An 18,210-nucleotide genomic window follows, 5' to 3' on the forward strand; every position below is an offset into this window, starting at 1 on the left:
ACATAGGAAAAAAAAATATGGGAGCAAGGATTAGAATACCAGAAAAGAAGTTCCCTAATGGTTTTCAGTGTTTATATGCAATGGCACTGCTTGAAGCCCAAGTACAGAGCAGACCTCAACATCATTTTGATTCCTCATGCAAAATACTCTTTCCACTGGGTTAGACAATGGCAATGTACCCCCTAATTCTCCACAACTACCTCACAGCTTCAGGTCATATCACAGAGGAAAACCTACACTGCTTTATGTTTCCCAGGGAGAATACTATTTGTAGCAGTATCCTCGAGCACGGGCAGCCTCCCTGGCTGCTGGGCTGGGACAGGGCTTCCCTGCTATTAGAGGGACCCATCATGCAAGCAGTCTGGCTTACCTGTCTGGCTTACCCAGCAGTCCTGGAGTGTTTCAGCAGTGGCAGCACTGCACTGGAAGGGGTTGTGGATGTGTTAATTGAGTGTCAGATGGAAGAAAGGGGCAAATAACTGACTGACAAAGACAATGTCTGTTCGACTTTTAGCACTCACTTTTCCCTTTTCTCACTTTCATGCCTTTTCTAGGACACAGGTGCAAGCGGTCTAGAAATTAAGTTTGACTCACCTTCAGCTTTGGCTAAAAGGAAGTGATAGGGGCCACTGTGTTTTGTGAAGGGCCCAAAGTTGTCAGGCTCTGAGGATGCTTTGCCAGCACCTCTGGGAACAATCTTGTCAGATCCCGCACAAGCAAGAATGTTGTCCTTCTGACTGCTGGTGAGGTTTATCATTAAGCAGGTTGCCATAAGCTCTTCCACTTTGTCAAAATTAACTTTTGCTGTGTTACTGCAGATATAGAACTTCTAGAATTTTCAAAATGCTGTTCTGAACATAGAAAAATAATAGAGTAATAAATCCACTTTTAGGTCTGTTTGCCCCTGACTAAATCTGGCCTGCAGTTATGAAAGACAGATCTATAAAGGGAGATATTAATACCTTAGATCTTCAAGTCCCAAACACCTATTAAAGCACCTCCAAAGCCAGAGGTACAAAGAAAATGCCGGTCTATAGAGGTCAGCTATTTTGAGAGTTCTAGCTCAGTAAATAACCTTGTTTTTCTTCCATTATTTGCTTTCTGAACTTGAGGTGCCTGACTTAAACAACTTCATTTTCAACTTGAAACTTAAATTGAGTAAATATATTTTGTTCTTAATAATCAAAGGTACCTTAACTCAGTTCCACAGAAAATAGTTTTATCTTTTTGCTCTCCTTTTCCATCATTTTAGATGCATATGGATTATATAATCAGAGAAATTTTTTGACAAGGAATCTATTCAGAACAATACATGTGCATCTTACCCTCTTGTGAAAAGAGTAAGCTATGGTATACCTACTTCACTATCATGCACTATATGGTCCTTAAGGGGTACAATAAACTATCCACATCTGAGCTTGTTTATCAAAACATTCCCATTCCCATGCACAGGAACTCCCATTAGTCAAAATAGGATTTGAGTCACTGGAACAGGTGTAGTTTCTGACTACGGTACTACATTTGCAATCACTTCAGGATGTAGAAATCAGTGAATATATGCCAGCCAAACAAAGTGGAATAAACACTGTAATAATTTGCTTCTAGAATCTGATATGCTCAAAACTACAAGAAAATTTTAAGCATGTAAGAAAATTCCAGTAAATCTTTACAGAAGCTGAATGTCAAAGTTGAGGGACAATGAGACTTTATACCATAAGAATGCTTAGTAATCCTGAAAAGCTCTTCTTTGAAGGCAGACAAAACTCTTCCTGACTTTACCCATTTCAGACAGTCATAGTTACATCATCAGGACAATTTCCTAAGTAACATGCTATAAAGTGATTATAAGAATTGTGAGCTCCAGGATTGAAACAACGTACTGAGATGCTTTTAGTATAGCCCATGAGAGCAAAATGATGTTTTATATTTCCAAGAGTTTTCTGAAGTGGAGGATCTCAGTATTTTTTACTTGACAGGATTTTTAAGGTCACAACTTTAAGCTGTTACTATTTAAAACACCTGCAACATTTTAGCAAGAAATCACAAGTTTCAGAGAGCATTAAGCTACTGGTACTACACTGTAGAACAGTACTGATTCTTGCAGTGAATATTGACTACTTTCCTTGTTTTCTTACATATCGTAACATTACTTTTGATATTTAACTATACTTTAATCAGGTCACATTCTGGTTATCATACTGCAATATCTGTGAAGCACTTACCTTTTTCTTAACTTTAATCTGGCAGTTGAAACAATGCTAACAACTCCAACCCAGAGCTGGGTACAGCCAGCAGCGCCTGTGATTCAGAACCCCATGATCGACATTATCACTCTCCCCACTTGTGATACACACACTGACAGGAGTACCATGGCAGTGACTGCAAAGATGTCTACAAAGGACAGAGATCTCCATGAATGCTGCTCCATCTGTATCTAGCTGGGACAGACCTCTGGTTTGTTGCTCTAACTGCTGGTATAAAGTTGGTTTTGAATCACAATTATAAAAATTCTTCCCTCTTGAGCTAAGTGTTGCTGTGCTTTGTTTCTGCTCAGCTAATACTGACTGCCAGTAGAGCTTTATTTAACATATGCAGTTAAAATTATTTCTCTTATGCCTATCTTATTACAGCTGCCATTAACTTATAGGTCTGCAGTCTTCTTCTCACCTAATGTGTAAAATATTTGAGGCAATCTTTTTTGTTTGCATCCTTTAGAAAGCAGATAATTTTGTAGGGTTGTAATTCAGGGAAAATTCAGACAGTTCAATAAAAAAATTGGCCACAATTGGGTGTCAGCAGAATGTTTTAAAACAGCCTTAGGAAGCAATCTAATATTAATTAGCTCTGAGAAAATTACCATTTGGTGCTTATTGAAAACATGAGAATTCCTACTGTAGATGGCAAAGAAAAACAAAAGTAGAAATTACATAAAATTAAAAACTTAAAGCAAGACTATGATAGTCTTTTTGTGCAAATGATTGCAATCAGGATGAGATTTTTAGCTGACTTTCTCAACCTTTCATGAACTTAGGGGAACTTAAAAATAACAACTATTTAATAAAAGTAACAGATGCACATGGGTGTCAAATAAGGAAACTTTCTTTGAATTTTCCCAAGGAGATTTATGATTACTTCATCACAGGCTGGAAGGGACACCTAGAACTAAATTGGCCCAAGCCTCCTCCTACTCAAAGCAGTGTCAGCTACAGAGGGTTATGGAGGGCCATGACCAGGTGAATTCTCAGTATTTCAAAGGACAGAGCCTCCAGAACCTCTCACTGCACCTGTTCCAATATTCTACCTGCCTCACAGGAAAAAAAGGAATTTAAAATTTTAAATCAATTTTTCTTTGTATTTCAATTTCTACCTGATGTCCTATCACTGATAATAGTCTGACTGTGTCTGCTTTACACTAGTCCAGGAGGTAGTTTTTATGCATATGGATAATATCCCCCTTCCAGCCTTCTCTTCTCCAACCTAAACAATCCCAGAACTAGCAGCCTTGCCTTGTACGTGGGATGCTGCCAAACCATCTTTAAGGTAGTTGATTAGACCTGATTTGGATGTCCTTTTCTTCTTTCTACTAGGGAGCCCATTGCTGGACCCAGTATTCCAGACATGGCCTCAACAGCCCTGAGTAGAAAGGAATGATGAACTCCATTGACCTTCTGGCAATATTTCCTAAAGCAGCATAGGAGGCTGCTGGCCCTCTTTGCACAAGGGCACAGCACTGGCTCATGTTCAACCTGATGTTCACCAGAACCCCCAAGATCCTCTTCTGCAGAGCTGATGCCCCAGCAGGGACTAGTGTAGAGAGAGGTTTATTCCTCCTTAGATTTTGGACTTTGCAACACCAGTTAGAAAAACAGAGAAAAATCACTTCTAGAGCTATGCTCACACAGATGTACATTGCCATGCACCCCTGAGCTCCTCACACAAGTTTTGTTTCATGCAAAAAAAGCCACTGCCAACATATATATATATCAGACTGTCACAGAGACACTGCCAGTTCTGGTCTCAGTGTGCCAAGTGCACACATTATGTAAGCATATCAAGTGCCTGAGACTATGTAAGGACATTTACGAAAGTGTGTGCACAGTTGTGCAGACGTGTATCTTAAAATACAGTTCTGAGTTATCTCTCTGTTGACATCCCAGACTCAGTGGACTCCACTTATAAAACCAGCTGATGAAACCCCATTTGATGAACTATAAAAGATCAGCACTCTATCATTCCACAAAGCAGACTCCCTTCCATAACAGAGATTCACATCTTTTTCCCCCTCATCTTCTTACGGTTACAAATATTTTTTCCTGTCTTTTTCTTTGGAAAAAATCATGCTGACTCATTTTCTTGTTGCTGTACTTTCTCCAGTTTTGACCATGACAACTAATACTATAAGGATGAACAATGTAAACACTTAAGAGATTTTTAATTTCTGCTACATTATATAGAAGAAAATGTGATGAAAGGACTGAAACTTTACTCACCTTCTTCAGAAGACAGCTCATTAAAAATCACTAACAACTTTTAGTGTAAGAGCAGAATTGACCTAAAGTCCTGAGAAAACCAACACTGAAAGGAGGGTATACTTTGACTTGCATTCCTAAAGGAACATTAATTAGAATTAGGATATTTCAATTTAGATTATTTTTATTTCTAATCTTTATTCCCCTCTGGTAACATCTCACTACTTCTATAAGAAAAAGATATCAGGGCAAGTAAAGAAGAGGATGTAGTATCTATGAGGCCCTATTAAGCTGGAGACTTAATTTGAAATTTTGTTTTTCAGTAATATTTTATTAGTACATAGGTTTTTAAATACATCACAGCATAAAGATGTCCTTATTCAATCTCAGCATTTTTTGAGTACAAGATCTTAATGTTTAGAGAAATCACATTTGTCAGATAGTGATTGTTCACATGCAGCCTTTACTTACTGAGTGCTGGCAAGAGAAGTCATCGTTCTATGCACAACCTGTTTTTTTATCTTTGCTTATTTCTTAATGAAATAGCTGCTACCAGCAGCTGTCAGGTTTGAGCTAGATGGGGTGATATGGTCTAACCCAGTGTGGACTTTATAACATTTTATGTTTCCTTGCTACTTCATCTCTTTTTCATCATCTCCTTTGTCTTTCTTTCTCTCAGTTTTTAAAACATAAGCGTGACTTTCACTTTCTCTGATTCTACAGCTGAATCTGCTTTTGTTGGCATATCAGTGTAGCCTTTTTCTACAGGTACAGTTGCAGCCCTCTCTTCTTGTTCACATTACATCACTGTCCTGCTCTGATGTCTGTCTAATATTCCAGAAATGATATGCCCATGACCAATGTATTTTTTGGTCCTCATGACTTCTATCCTGCTCAGTTTCTAATGCATTATCTCCACTTCAGTATTTCCTTCCCTTTCCACAATTTCCAGATTTCTTCCCAGAGCTCACTTCTCCAGCATAGAGGATTTGCTTTTGTTTTTTTCTTTCCAAGTCTTTGCATCTTTCCTATTTGTTGCCTTGCTTAGTCTTGTAGGACAAGTGAATTACAAAAGGGAATTCTTCTTATTGTATTTAAGAGTCTCACATGCACTAGTGCCAAGAGGAGCTGGACTAGGTGATTTCCAGGTGATCGCCAGAGGCCCTTCTAACCCTAACAATTCCATGAATCTGTGAAATCCTGATATAATCAAAGAGGAACAGTATAACATTAAGGTGTCTGCTAATTTTCCAAGGAAAACAGCACAAACAAGAGAAATGAACTTAGTATTCTCTCAAGACACTGACACCAACTTCTCAATAGTAAGAGTGCCATGCAATACCTCAGGTAGATCACTTAGAGACTAACTGAACATTACTGATGACCTTAATTAATAGAATGCTGTTCCCTCATGAAATGTTGTAGTCTGGTAACATAAACAGCTACTCACTATTACTATTTCTGGGTGGAAAAGCAACACATTTTCTTTAATAAGTTTTGGAAGACAGAACTTGTCATGTTACCCAGTGCAGTGTTGTGCATTTTGAACTAAACCAGTGAACTAAGTAAGCCTTCATCCCATATGCTGAATAACAGTGGTTTCTGAGCATCACACTACCCTCCTGACTAATACTAAGGATGATTTAATGCATTCCTGTCCCTAAGCATTTTTCTTCCTGATACCATTTCTTCCTATCCAATTAGATTCCTATTCCAGATCCTATTTCATACACGCTTATATCAGTCTTTTTGCCAAAATGAAGACTAAATGTCTAAGACTATTTATTACTCCTCTCCTTCTATTTCTTTTTTGCTTTCTTTTAATCTTCATTTTCCACCTTTCCTCACAAATACATAAAAAAGTTAATGTCTCATATGGCTTTCCTCAGCTACAGAAGGGTGGGGATGCGAAGCATATCCTGCAAATTGTGTGTCAAACCAAACCAGTAATTTCCACATAGTTTCCAACACCTACCAGTTGTTATGGATATCACAGTATTATCAGAGTTATTTAAAACAGTTTTAGATTAGCCAAATGTCAATCTCGCAGCAACTGCACAACCTTCAGGACATCTTTGTGCATATGACAGACTTCCAGCTGCGAAATGATTGCTTAAAAAACCCACGTACTTTCTAAACGAGCATGTACCAATTGTTTTTTTTACAGGGGAAAAATATTTAAAAGTTACAAAATAGGTTCAGCTATTCAAATGTATTATTTCAGCTCATATTACTTTTTCTTTTGAGTCTGAAAGCAAAAAGAATAAATTTCACCACTGTTTGTTTTCACATTTTCAATGTACTGTCATTGCTGTTTTTTTAAAAGTTCCCACTGACTCAAGTATTTTTAAAGCATGTAATTTGTTTGAGGAACAAATCAGAGGTCACAAAACCAACTTAAGTGACTTTGCACAAAGTCTTACTTGAAAATAGTGACAATTCTACTAAAATATCCAACCAGTACCCTCTTCTGTTTGGTTTGTTAGTTCGGGCTCCCCTTATACACCAAGCCTATAACAGATTTCTTTATATATTACAGTGATGAAAAGAAATTCAATGGGCAGAGCTACAAAAAAAGGTGTTTTCTTTTTCTAGTGGTGCAAAATAGCTTATGGTAGATAAGACAGATGCAGAAAGTTCTGACAAAGGGTAATCAGAAAGACATGACTCAGGGGGTACATGATAAATACAAATGCCCCAGTCACCATACTGTGAAGAACCCACATGGAATTAGCTGCACGAATTCCCATTTTTTAGGAAACAGCTATTCACGCTGGTTGATCTTGCACTGAGGCATAGTCTCAAGTATGTGATAATACATTCTGTCACCATGGAAAGGAATGTACATAATGTAATACCAAAGAATAAATTAGAACATTATATGCTGGCAAAGCTTTCATTCTTATTTCAACACAAACAAGGGTTTAAAAACGTGTAGAAGGTAAACACAAGTTCTCAGAGTGGTTTTTGTATTCCACTCACTCGGTTTGCACCTAATTTTGGTTTAATTTTGTTGAGTCTCTAGTTGAACTGAGCTAGTTGCGTCTTAACTATTCAATTACGTATACTCAATGAAAGACTGGACAGAAAGCTATTGCTACTTCACCCTTGGAGGGCATGACTTCCCCCTTGATCTGTAGTGATAAGCAGTAAAATCCTGTTAGTCTCACATAAAAGCATCCAGTGAAATCAGAAGGATATGCTCTTAGTGAGGGGACCAGGATTTGATACAAAACTGTACTATTGTAAGGATATAGACATTCTGCAAAATTTGTGGTCATATACCCCTACGCCTGAAACAGAAAGATAAGTTAATGCAAACTCTCAGGCAAAGCATTATGTAGTACTTAACAAAGATTTGCACATGAATACGGCTTTAATTAAAGGTAAGTTGCCTCCTACCCAGAAATTGCTGCTAGTTTTTGATGAGCCTGATAGGCCATCTCACATCCTCGGGTTCGAGTTTTGTGCAATTCTGCATGCAGAGAAGGACAGGTGACTGAGACATCCCCAATAGAAATGACCAGCTCCCGATAGAGAGCCACCTGGGTATTGAACTCCTGGACAAGCTGAAAAACAAAAACAATTTACATGCATGAGAATTTTTAACTACATTGGTAAAAACAATCCAGTTTTTTAAAAACATGCCCAATCTGGGGCTTGTTCCTGCTTCTCACAATTTCGTACCACACAGGATCAAGAGCACACGATTCAGTAAACAACTAGAGCCTCCATGGCAGCTGCTTCTTCTGTGAGCTATAAATGTTCATCTGTAGGAAAGTAGTGTTTCTGCTTTTAATATCTGAAAGTGTTTAAGTTATTAGTATTAAATATTAAGCAGACAAAAAAACCATCTGCTTTACTAGTAGCATGAGGTTATTTTTTGCTATCATGAAAGGCAAAAATATCTCCAGAAATTACTGCCTATGCTTCTCCTGCTTCCTGATTAACAGCATGTTCAGGGACTGGAATGTAGTATTTGCTTTTAAATTGGCAATTTTGCTAATTTATTTTGTAATTATTTCTGTTCTGTCACTTTCCTTCAACCCAGATTTCTGACTTAAAACTCATCTGCTGTTACTGACTGAGAAGATGTACCAGATAGGCACTTTCCTGTTAAAATTCCAGAAAGCACCTTTTCTAAAGTGCATGTGGGAAAAAGAAACAAATCATTAAAAAAACACTACAACCTGTACAGAAATCCAATATCCAGCAGATACATACAGATTTTATTGGATAAATGGATAATTTCAGTGTTATGGAAAGATCATTATTGTTTAGTTCCACTGATCACGTACATGGAATGATATTTTAAAGAAATGAAGCATTTGCTGTCTTCTGAAAGAATGCATATAAGACCATTTGCTCCACATGGTGGCGGGGGTGGAAGGATTAGAGTAATAGAACAGAATATTTATTTATCTGTGTTTTGACCTCAATTCCAAACTATATAAAAACAGACAAGAATAATTGCTCATAATTCTGCAGTCATCATTACCACCAGAAGTTCAACATACCCAACACAAAAACATACTGAGAACCTGGAGTCTATCAGAGATACCAATTTTTAAAGTCAAGTCCTCAAATTCTCATGCTCAGGAAATAGAGTCACTTCTGCAGTATTATATTCATACCCTTGATGCATCCCACTGCAATTAACTGTATAGCTGAGAACTGGTATCAAAAATAGTTTTGACCATGCTTTCTGAAATTTCATTTTAAGAATAGCAAATATGTTCCTCTGCTTCAGAAGCAGCAAGTCAACCCAAGTGCACTTCAATACATCTGCACCCTCCCACACCCAGATCCCAAACAAACCCAAAAGCACACACCAAACAATGCCCTAGGCACAATATTTGCTAAACAAGTCTTCAACTTTTATCATTCTGTAGCTTAAGAGAACGCATGAAGGCAATGGAAAGGAAAAAAAATTGTACTGTGTTGTGTCATAGTGTGATTATTCTGCAATGGGAAGAAAAATGTCGCATCCTGCAACTGGTAACTGGTTGCACCAGACCCATTTTGCCACTTCTCACCTGACACCTCTTGTTTAAACAGACTCATCCAGCCACCCTACCACTGCCCAGGAAAACAAAACCACACATATGTTGCTAAATCGAGACACAGAAGAAGAAAAAAACCACACTGATTTAACCTCCCAAATCCTATCACAACTTGATAGTCCACCTATAAAACAGAGTTTATTTCTAATCGGTCAATTCTAAAAACTTCTCTGCAACTAACATTATGCTGTTGAGAATAAGAAAACAGGCAGAACCTACTGAGATCCACTTGTTGGGTATATTTATAGAGCTACTGTGGCAGCTTTTGTTCCTCCATGCACTGGGAATTGCTCCCAATCTTGAAGCATCAGAGCGGATAATCTGCCAGCACGTTTTTCAGCACCAGAGGAAAAAAAAAATTGCCAGAATCCAGCAGAATAGAACTAGCAGCTCCATTGCTACTGGACAGAGATTTAGCCAGGTACAGATTTAGCCAGAAAAGTAGCAGTGACTTCATTTTTTTCCTACATCTGTCACTAGCTAGAAGAGTAATTCTGGGGCCCAGTGTCAGGCTGACTGTAGCTCAGGAAGCCTGAAAGGGGGCATACCGTGCTGATTTGAAAGAAAGTGTCAGAATCCAAGCATTTTGAACATGACTGAGGAAAAATCTCATACCAGAATGTGACCGTCCATAATAACACAGACACAGGTGTTTCACCTGAGGTTTTACAACTGCAACCAGCTACTCTGGGAAGACCGGTAACAGGTACCATATATATCAGGAACAGCATTTCAGGGCTTCTAATTCTGGGTCTCCTTATTTTTTAAATAGGATGCCCTAATGCCCTAAGGATATTAGGGCAAACATGCGGTTGCTGCACAAGATAGCAAGTAGTGCAGTGATTCATTGGAGGCAACTATTTACCCATTCAGGCTTCAGTGCGCCCAAGCCTGGGTACAGATTTGGACGGGTCTACCAAAAAAGCAACTCCAGCTGCTTTGCGGTGTGTGTACTGGGGCGAGGACTCCTGCTCCCTCAGGACTGTCCAGGCGCCCGGCTCCGCTCCCTGTCCCGCAACCGGCTCCCGCAAGTCTCCGCGAACCTCCCGGCTCCGCTTTGGAACCGCGGCGAGTTGGGGCGCAGGGCAGCACCCCGGCGGGGACTGCGGTTTAAAAAACAGTGCAACTGCACGTGATGGGAATAGCCAAGGTGGCGGGAGGAACGGCACCGCTGCCTGCGCCGGGAGAGCTCGGAAAAGGTAAAAAACTACGGCAAGCCCGCCCGGGGTACCCACCATCTTACAGTCGTCCAGGGTTCTCTGGATCTGGTAGGCGCTATCGGAGCCGCTACCCCGGCGTTCGCTGTCCCGGCCGTGCGGCGAGGTCCTGCTGCCCTGGAAGATGGAAGCGGCGGAGCGGGGGCGCTTCCTGCGCCCGCTCGGTGCAGCGCTCATGCACACGCATCCGCCGCGCGGAGCCGCCCGCGGGCGCGGGCAGCGCCTTCCCCGCCGCCGCCGCCCCGGACACGGGTGCGGGCCCGCGCCGCTCGTCGCCTCGGCCGGGCCGAAGCCGCGCCGCTCACGGCAGCGAGTGCGGCTGCTATGGGCGATAGCCTGGCGGCTGCGGGAGAGCCCGGGGAGCGCCCTGCAGCATCGCCTCCGCTACCGCGGGGAAAGGCGGAGGGGCTGGCGCGTGCCCTCCTTTAGCAGCGTGTCAGTCCCCGCGGAACCGCCCCGCCGGTGGCATGCTCCGCCGTCCTCCTTCGCGCTGCCGGCGGGGGGAGTGCGACCCTGCCCGCTGAGGAAGAGCGCCCATGCACCGCCCGGTGCTCCCGGCGGGGAAGCCAGACCCGCCGCGTGTGGCCAGGCGCCCGCCGGGAGCGGCGCGGAAGGTTCGGAGGGGCTGGCGCCGTCAGCAGCACCGCCCCCGCGGGGCGGGAGCGCCGCGCCCGCGCCCGCCGCGCCCCGAGCCCGCCCGCGCCGTGAGGGGGCCGGGTCAGCGCCGCGCCCGGCCGGGCCCGGGGAGCTGCCGCCCCGCTGGGAGCCGCCCCGGCGCGGCCCGGGAGCGTAGGGCACCGCCCGTCTCCCGTTTGCCGAAGCTCATACCGGTCTTCAAGAGGCGTGCTTAGGCGTCACTTTTCTTTTTAAAAAAGACTTGGTTCGCTGCTCAATATTTACCAAATTTAGTCAAATGTTAGATAGTGTCCCAACGAGGGACACGAAAATGGTGGAGGATTTGGAGGGGAAGCCTTGTGAGGAGCAGCTGAGGTCACTGGTTTGTTCAGCCTGGAGAAGAAAACACTGAGGGGAGACCTCACTGTGGTCTTCAACATCCTCATGAGGGGAAGCAAAAGGGGCAGGTGCCTATCCCATCGCTCTCACAACCAGTGCCAGGATTTGAGGAAATGGCATGAAGCTGAGTCAGGGGAGGTTTAGGTTGGATATCAGAAAATTTTTCACCCAGAGGGTGGTGAACGCTGGAACAGGCTTGCTAGGGAAGCGTAACAGCACCAAGCCTGACAGAGTTCAAGTGTTTGGACAACACTCCAATTCATATGGTGGGATTATTGGGGTGTCCTGCACAGGGCCAGGAGCAGATTCAGTGGTCCTGATAGGTTCCTTCCAACTCAGCATATTCTATGATACTATGACTTTCTTTCTGTCTGTAAAAATACTTCATATTTTGGGGCTCTAACACAAAGTTTGGTGTTTGTGATGCAACAAGATTGTATTTGTTACTTGTAGGAAAGATTAAATAATAATTGAGTGGAGAAACTCTGTGCACCTGCAGTGCAGTTGCAGTTCACCAGGCTGATGCTCACAGTGCTCCCAGCCGTGGGCACAGCCCCTCCAATGCTGTGGGGGCTGTGCCCCTTCTGTGTCTGCAGCTCCCTTTCCCAGGGCCTCCTGGGGATTGCACTGCCCCAGCACTAGCCGGCTTCAGCTTCTGCTGGTCCTGTTCCTTTCTGTACCCAGGGAGCTATGGCTGTTTAGCTCTCTTTTGGTATAATTGTATTTATTCAGGCAGCTGAATAAGAGCTTTTTTGTGTTTTGGTAATGTTCTTGAATCCAAAGCAACATTAAACACATCACACAGAGTCACCTCCATCTTGCCAGGGAGCTTGAATATGCCATCAATGGCACTCTGGCAGCTTGAGGAGCTCTTTTCAGGCTGTACTGAACATTACTGTAACACGGACAACCTAATATCCACTTTAATGTGGATATGGCCTATGAATCTACTTTGAAACTCTCTTTAGACTTTTGCTATTTTCACAAAAATGTAAGCTACTGGATATGTGGTTGTTGGATGGATTTGCAGCGCTTGCAAGTGCTGTCATCACCTTAGTTAAAGCTAAAATGACCTTGTAATTGTAACTTTACTTTTGTAAACATAATACTAGATTTTCAGCATTCTGTGCAGAAAAACTTGCAGTTTGATAGTTTTAAGGACATCACTTTATTTTCCATGGTTAAGTTAATTCTTCTATAGGAAGCAAATGCATGAAATTATTCTTTGCGCCAGAACATCGTGCAGCTACAATATAGAGAAAAGACATTTCCTAACGACAAGAAAAATATTTTTAATACTGGTAAAAAGCAAAATGAACACATCTTCTCCTCACATCTATATAGGTAAGGGAAAATAAATTTGTAAAGGGAAATTAAATATAACACTGTGCTTTACCAGTGCTAGTGTTTTATTTGTTGCTTAAGGATCATTTTAGTCAAATGTTGTAGTATTTTTTCAGTCTATTTCTAGTCTTATTAAGAGCTACTGGAATAGCAGTAATGAAAGAATGCTAATACTAAACCAAACAACAATAACAATAAATCTATCAAAGAGTCCAGCATGTTTACTTTTATGTTACCTGTCTTGGCTGAAGCTCTGGTCCCCTGAAATCAGCACCCAAATCCCACTAGCTTTTAAGAAAGATCAGAATTTAGTTCCTGGTGATATATCTGCCCTGTATAAAGCTGAGTCACAGCTGAGTTTTGTCTGTCAGCCAGCATCTGGAACATTTTTGAAGTTCTAGTGTCTTACTTCACTTCACATGGTGTATTCAATATGTCCACATTTGGAAGTGGATATGGTGATTCTGTAATTTACAAAACTCCATGTTTTCATAATTGTTCTGGCTGACCTCTGGAATGTGGTGAATTTGATGGTACTTCATCAGCATAACCCAGGATTATGTTGGAGAAACATATAAGTGATAAGTATCTGGAGTGACAAGTATCATCTCAGTTTGGGATGCATAAGAAACAATGATTTTTGTAGGCATCCCGGGAATGAGGATGGGGGAAAGAGCTCCAAGCTAAGCCACCCAAGGCTGTTGCAGGGTAGGCAGTGGAAGCAACAAGAAACAGCAAGGTTTGAAAATATATATCACCAGGAAACAAATGCTCTCTCTTGAAAGCAGATGCATGTATGTTGAAAACTTTCTTGAAGAGAGAGACATGATTCTTTCTTCTTGTCTGAACTAGTGTTTCTGTATCTTTTCCTTGCTCTAGCTTCATCTCCTGATGTTTAATGGATTGCAGGAAGCAGGGACTTGTTTCTCCCTCCTATGGCATCCTCTCAAGACCACAGGCAGGTGGCCTTGAAGTAAGTTCAGGAAGTGCATGGCCTGTTATAGTCAAATTCTTTGCAGCTCTATAGCTCATAATGAACCAAAAGTGTATATGCGGGCTTTTCTCTGCTTAGCCTGTATGGTAATTCCAAAACATCAACTGAGATGAATTGTTGGGTTTTTTTTTTTTTTAACTTGTGGGTTTCTCTTATTCCATTTTGTTGTAATCTTTGTCCATTTATTGCTCTGGTTGTTGGCTTCTGATGATATTTCTCAAGGGAGTATAGAATGTAATGGACTAGATAAGTTATGAAAGAGAGACTGAATTTCTGAGAAATGTGAGGAAATATCCTTGTAGGGGGAAAAAAAAAGGGAAAAAGATATGTAAAATTTAGGAGGAAAAAAGGCCATTTCTCTAGATACAGATACATAGAGAGAAGAGGAAAACAAGAAGATACCGGATACTGAAGAAAAAAAGAGAAAGTATTTCTGCATGATCTTCATAAGACAGAAAAATAAACTAGAAGTTTTAGAGTTAAATTGAAAATGAAAGCAAAAAATTATACACTTTTCTACATTTCTATGAAATTTTTATTTTTAAAGAAATTCTGTCTTTCTAAAGACATTTAAGACAGTGCACAGATTTATACTCTGAAAATGGGGGTGAGATCAGTGTCTGGAGATAAAGCACTTGATTTTTGCACCAGGCTTCCTATGGAGTAAAACTGTTTAACTATCACAAATAAAAATTTAATAATATATAATAATTCATTTGAAAATCACCACTTTAATGGCCATTTCGTTTTCATAAATAATTTCATAAGACTGGGGAGTTAGGGAAAGGAGTGCCACAAGAGGGACTATTCCATACTTACTCCGTAAAGTCTTTTATGTATTCCTGACTTCAGAGGTCCTCCAGCAGACACAGCTCCCAGCACTCTTTCTCTTTAGCCTGTGCTCAGTGCAATGCTTATCAAGTAAAGTTATTTTGTAGCAAAGTTTACAAACATTAGTGTATTTTCAGTAGTACTACTTTAATAGCAAGATATAGAAAAATATATTATTCAGTTCCTTTAGAAGTGTGTGTTTTTTGACTACAGGTGCATTTTGAATCTAAAAACAATTTATATAGATACCCTTCAAATCAAAGAAACGTATTTGTGTTGATAAATTTATGATCAGTCAATTCCACAAGCACAGACAGTCTGTCATTTAACTTGTGAAGAAGACAGGAACACTTTCCTAAGTTCTGTAGTCTTAGAAGTCTCAATAATTTCTAAGTTAACTTAGGAAGCTTATGTCCATGCAGTGTATTATCAGTGGAGATGCTGAGGAAAAGGCTTACTTTGCTTGCTGTCAAATTTTTATAAAATGTAATCACCAGGGAGACTGTAGCTGTCAGCTCAGTACAGGCATGTTGCTCTTGGTTAGGAATGCATGAAACAACATGCTTAAGCTAGCAAAAATGTAAAAATGGCTAAGTCTGCTTTACTTGCCTTCTCTGTAAGTGTTGCAAAAGATTGTTCATAATATTTAAGTCATGCCTTCAGGATTCTAGAAATTATTATGGTAAGATATTTGGCACTTAATAACTATTGCATTCTTTAAACCAGAAAATGAAAGAAATTCAAAATGGGATAATCCACGATATGTTGCCATCTTCTCTAGTTCTTTACCACTTATATTTACATATGTAATTCCAACATGAGCTTACACTCTAGGAACAGTCTGTGGGAAAATATCTGTGGGAACACTCAGGAAGGTAACCAATTAAATTTTTCAAATTTATCTGCATTTGCCCAGCACTATATAGGATTTAATTACAAGGAAGTCTAAGAAAAAGGCCCGTAGAACCAGATACCTTTTGCTTTCACCTCTATATTTTTTTAAAAACACAGTATCATTAATAACATATTGTCTCTTATTAATAGGGTGCAAAAAAGCCTTCTTTAAAAACCCAAACATTAGCACAGAAAATGCTCAAACTACAGAAAGGAAAAATCATTTCTGAAATGAAAGAGGTTAAGATGAGTTTCTCATTATGAAATTATGAAAGCAAATTATTTACTTTTAGCTCTAGTGTAGTCAATGCAATAGAGAATGACTATAAATATTGTAGACGATGCAATAAATTAATACATTTTTGCCTTAATATTACCTACTTTTTTATTGTCATAGAAAATCTGACATAAAAACAAAGCCACCCAAGAAATGGAAGATAAAAGAGACCACTAATCTTCCTGTAAAAGTCTTTAAAAATCCAAGAAAAAATATCTTTAGTGTCATAACACACAATGCCCAAAATTATTAAAAGATATGTGTAAGAACTAACAATTAAAAGCTAAGTTTAATGATATTATTAAAATCCCTTAAGAGTCACAACTCTCATGACAATTTAATAAAAGACTGCAGAATAAAATATTTTAATAAAGTCTTACAATGAATCTGTACATTATTAATCGACTGAAGATTAAACTCAAAGTGAAAGATTACTGTTATTAAAGAAGAATAGAAAGAGATATGAAAAAGAAAACACAATGGATTTGTGAGGAGCCGTTAGAGCGAGACTAAGAGAATAGAGCTTTAGGCAAATGGATGTTTAAGTAATTAAAGTCTTTAGATGTATCAGTGCTCTACTACTTAGAAAATGCAATGTTTGGTATATAGTGGTCTAGAGAGTGCTTGATGAATACAATAAGAGAAATATGTGGGGTTTGTGTTTTTATATTAAGTGTATAAACTGCAGTAATTTATGCATTCAGGGAACATATACTTAATTCAAAAAACTAAGTATGGTCTTTTGAGAATCTGAGAGTATAAATACCAGACCCAAATACTTTTCTTCTTGCTTATGTCTACAGGAAAAAAGCCTGGATCAATACAGAGATCCTCTACTGCATCTTCAGAAACATTATAAAAAGTCCTGTACTTTATAAAAGTGGAAGAGATGGCAAAATTTGTGCTCATTGTCATGTCCATGGCTATTCTGTAGTGGTTTCTAGAAATAAAAGGCCTATACAAAATCTCTGGTTTATTCAGTGTGAGAAATGGTCTTACCACTGTCTGCCCTGCCTCCTGGTCACACAGTCCCAGAGCTCAGGAATGGAACAGCACACAGCATAAACTATGCCTACAAGAGGAAGCTTGCAGGTAGGCTACATGTTTACATTTTTAAAATAAATAGTAGTTTTATAATTTTTTTACTGTTCTCTTTCAAGATTTTTAAAAGCAAAAGTCAAATAACGTTTAAAAAAGGACGTATATTTTCAGATAACAAAAGCAAGTCAAGGATAGTAAAACTTTGCTACTGTATCTAATGTAAATATAGCACAAGAATTGTACTGTTACAGGGAATAATCCAAATGTATGTAATGTCTCAGAGAAAGTGATCTAATGAAAGTCTGGACACTAAATCAGACTGGACACTCAGGCTTAGTAATTTTGACAAATTTCTATTTATGTTATGCGAAGATGAGACTACAACTCAAAATAGGTAAACTCATTGGAAACAACAGTGCTCTGAAATCTTTTCTACTTGTCATCTGAATTTAGCCGTGTGAAACAGCCTTTATGGTTCAGTTTGTATCTCTACTCCTCTGCTCTTCCTAATAACTATTCACTAGCTACATCTTAAAGATCTTGTAGCCCTACAAACTAATATTTTACATCAATTTCAGTTATTCTGTCATGTTTGTTACCTGGTTGGAAGAGGTTTTGAAGTGATCATTATTCAACTTTGGAATTAATGTGTTATTGAAATGAACAGAAATGGATCAGATCCTGTTAAGAACTATCATCTGGACTGTTACACTGCTAGTTAAATACCCATTTGAAAGATTTGTTTTAATAATCATATTTTCATAATTTCTTTAAATGAAAGCTTAGATCTCATGGGAAATGATGCTCTTTCCATGTAAGTGTCATTATGGCACACCACCATAACTTAATCTTAGTTCATTTTTACATGAAAAAGCAGTTTGGATTGAATCAACTGACCAGTGGGGATTCCACGGGGGAAAGCTGAGCTCTTTTTGGCCTTGTTGTTCTAAGTAACTGCCCTCAAATCAAGACTTTCTTGATGAGAATACATATTGCCAAATACTTTTGTTGTACTTGTCCTTAATCAGTCATGAATTGTCTTTTATTAAGCTCATCAACCAACAGA

The 18,210-nt window shown here is 39.7% G+C and overlaps 1 protein-coding gene and 1 long non-coding RNA gene across 2 annotated transcripts in view; one reads left to right on the forward strand and one right to left on the reverse strand.

Moving 5' to 3' along the window:
• The window catches only part of RGS7BP (regulator of G protein signaling 7 binding protein), a 34,919-nt gene extending 23,488 nt beyond the window's left edge, over positions 1-11,431 (reverse strand). The window contains exons 1-2 of the mRNA XM_071425341.1: positions 10,768-11,431; positions 7,872-8,038 (exon numbers count right to left, since the gene is read on the reverse strand). Of these exons, the coding sequence (XP_071281442.1) occupies positions 7,872-8,038; positions 10,768-10,926 (326 nt within the window). The 5' untranslated portion in view covers positions 10,927-11,431. The remainder of the gene's footprint in view (positions 1-7,871; positions 8,039-10,767) is intronic.
• On the forward strand, positions 10,525-17,079 carry LOC139589175 (uncharacterized). Its single transcript, XR_011678961.1, has 3 exons — positions 10,525-10,731; positions 13,987-14,080; positions 16,907-17,079. It is a non-coding gene; the product is annotated as an uncharacterized lncRNA (long non-coding RNA).
• Positions 17,080-18,210: the final 1,131 nt, after the last annotated feature.

This window comes from Agelaius tricolor, unplaced genomic scaffold (genome assembly GCF_023055355.1).
Source record: "Agelaius tricolor isolate 1412-34295 unplaced genomic scaffold, bAgeTri1.0.p SCAF_4, whole genome shotgun sequence".
Classification (NCBI taxonomy): domain Eukaryota; kingdom Metazoa; phylum Chordata; class Aves; order Passeriformes; family Icteridae; genus Agelaius; species Agelaius tricolor.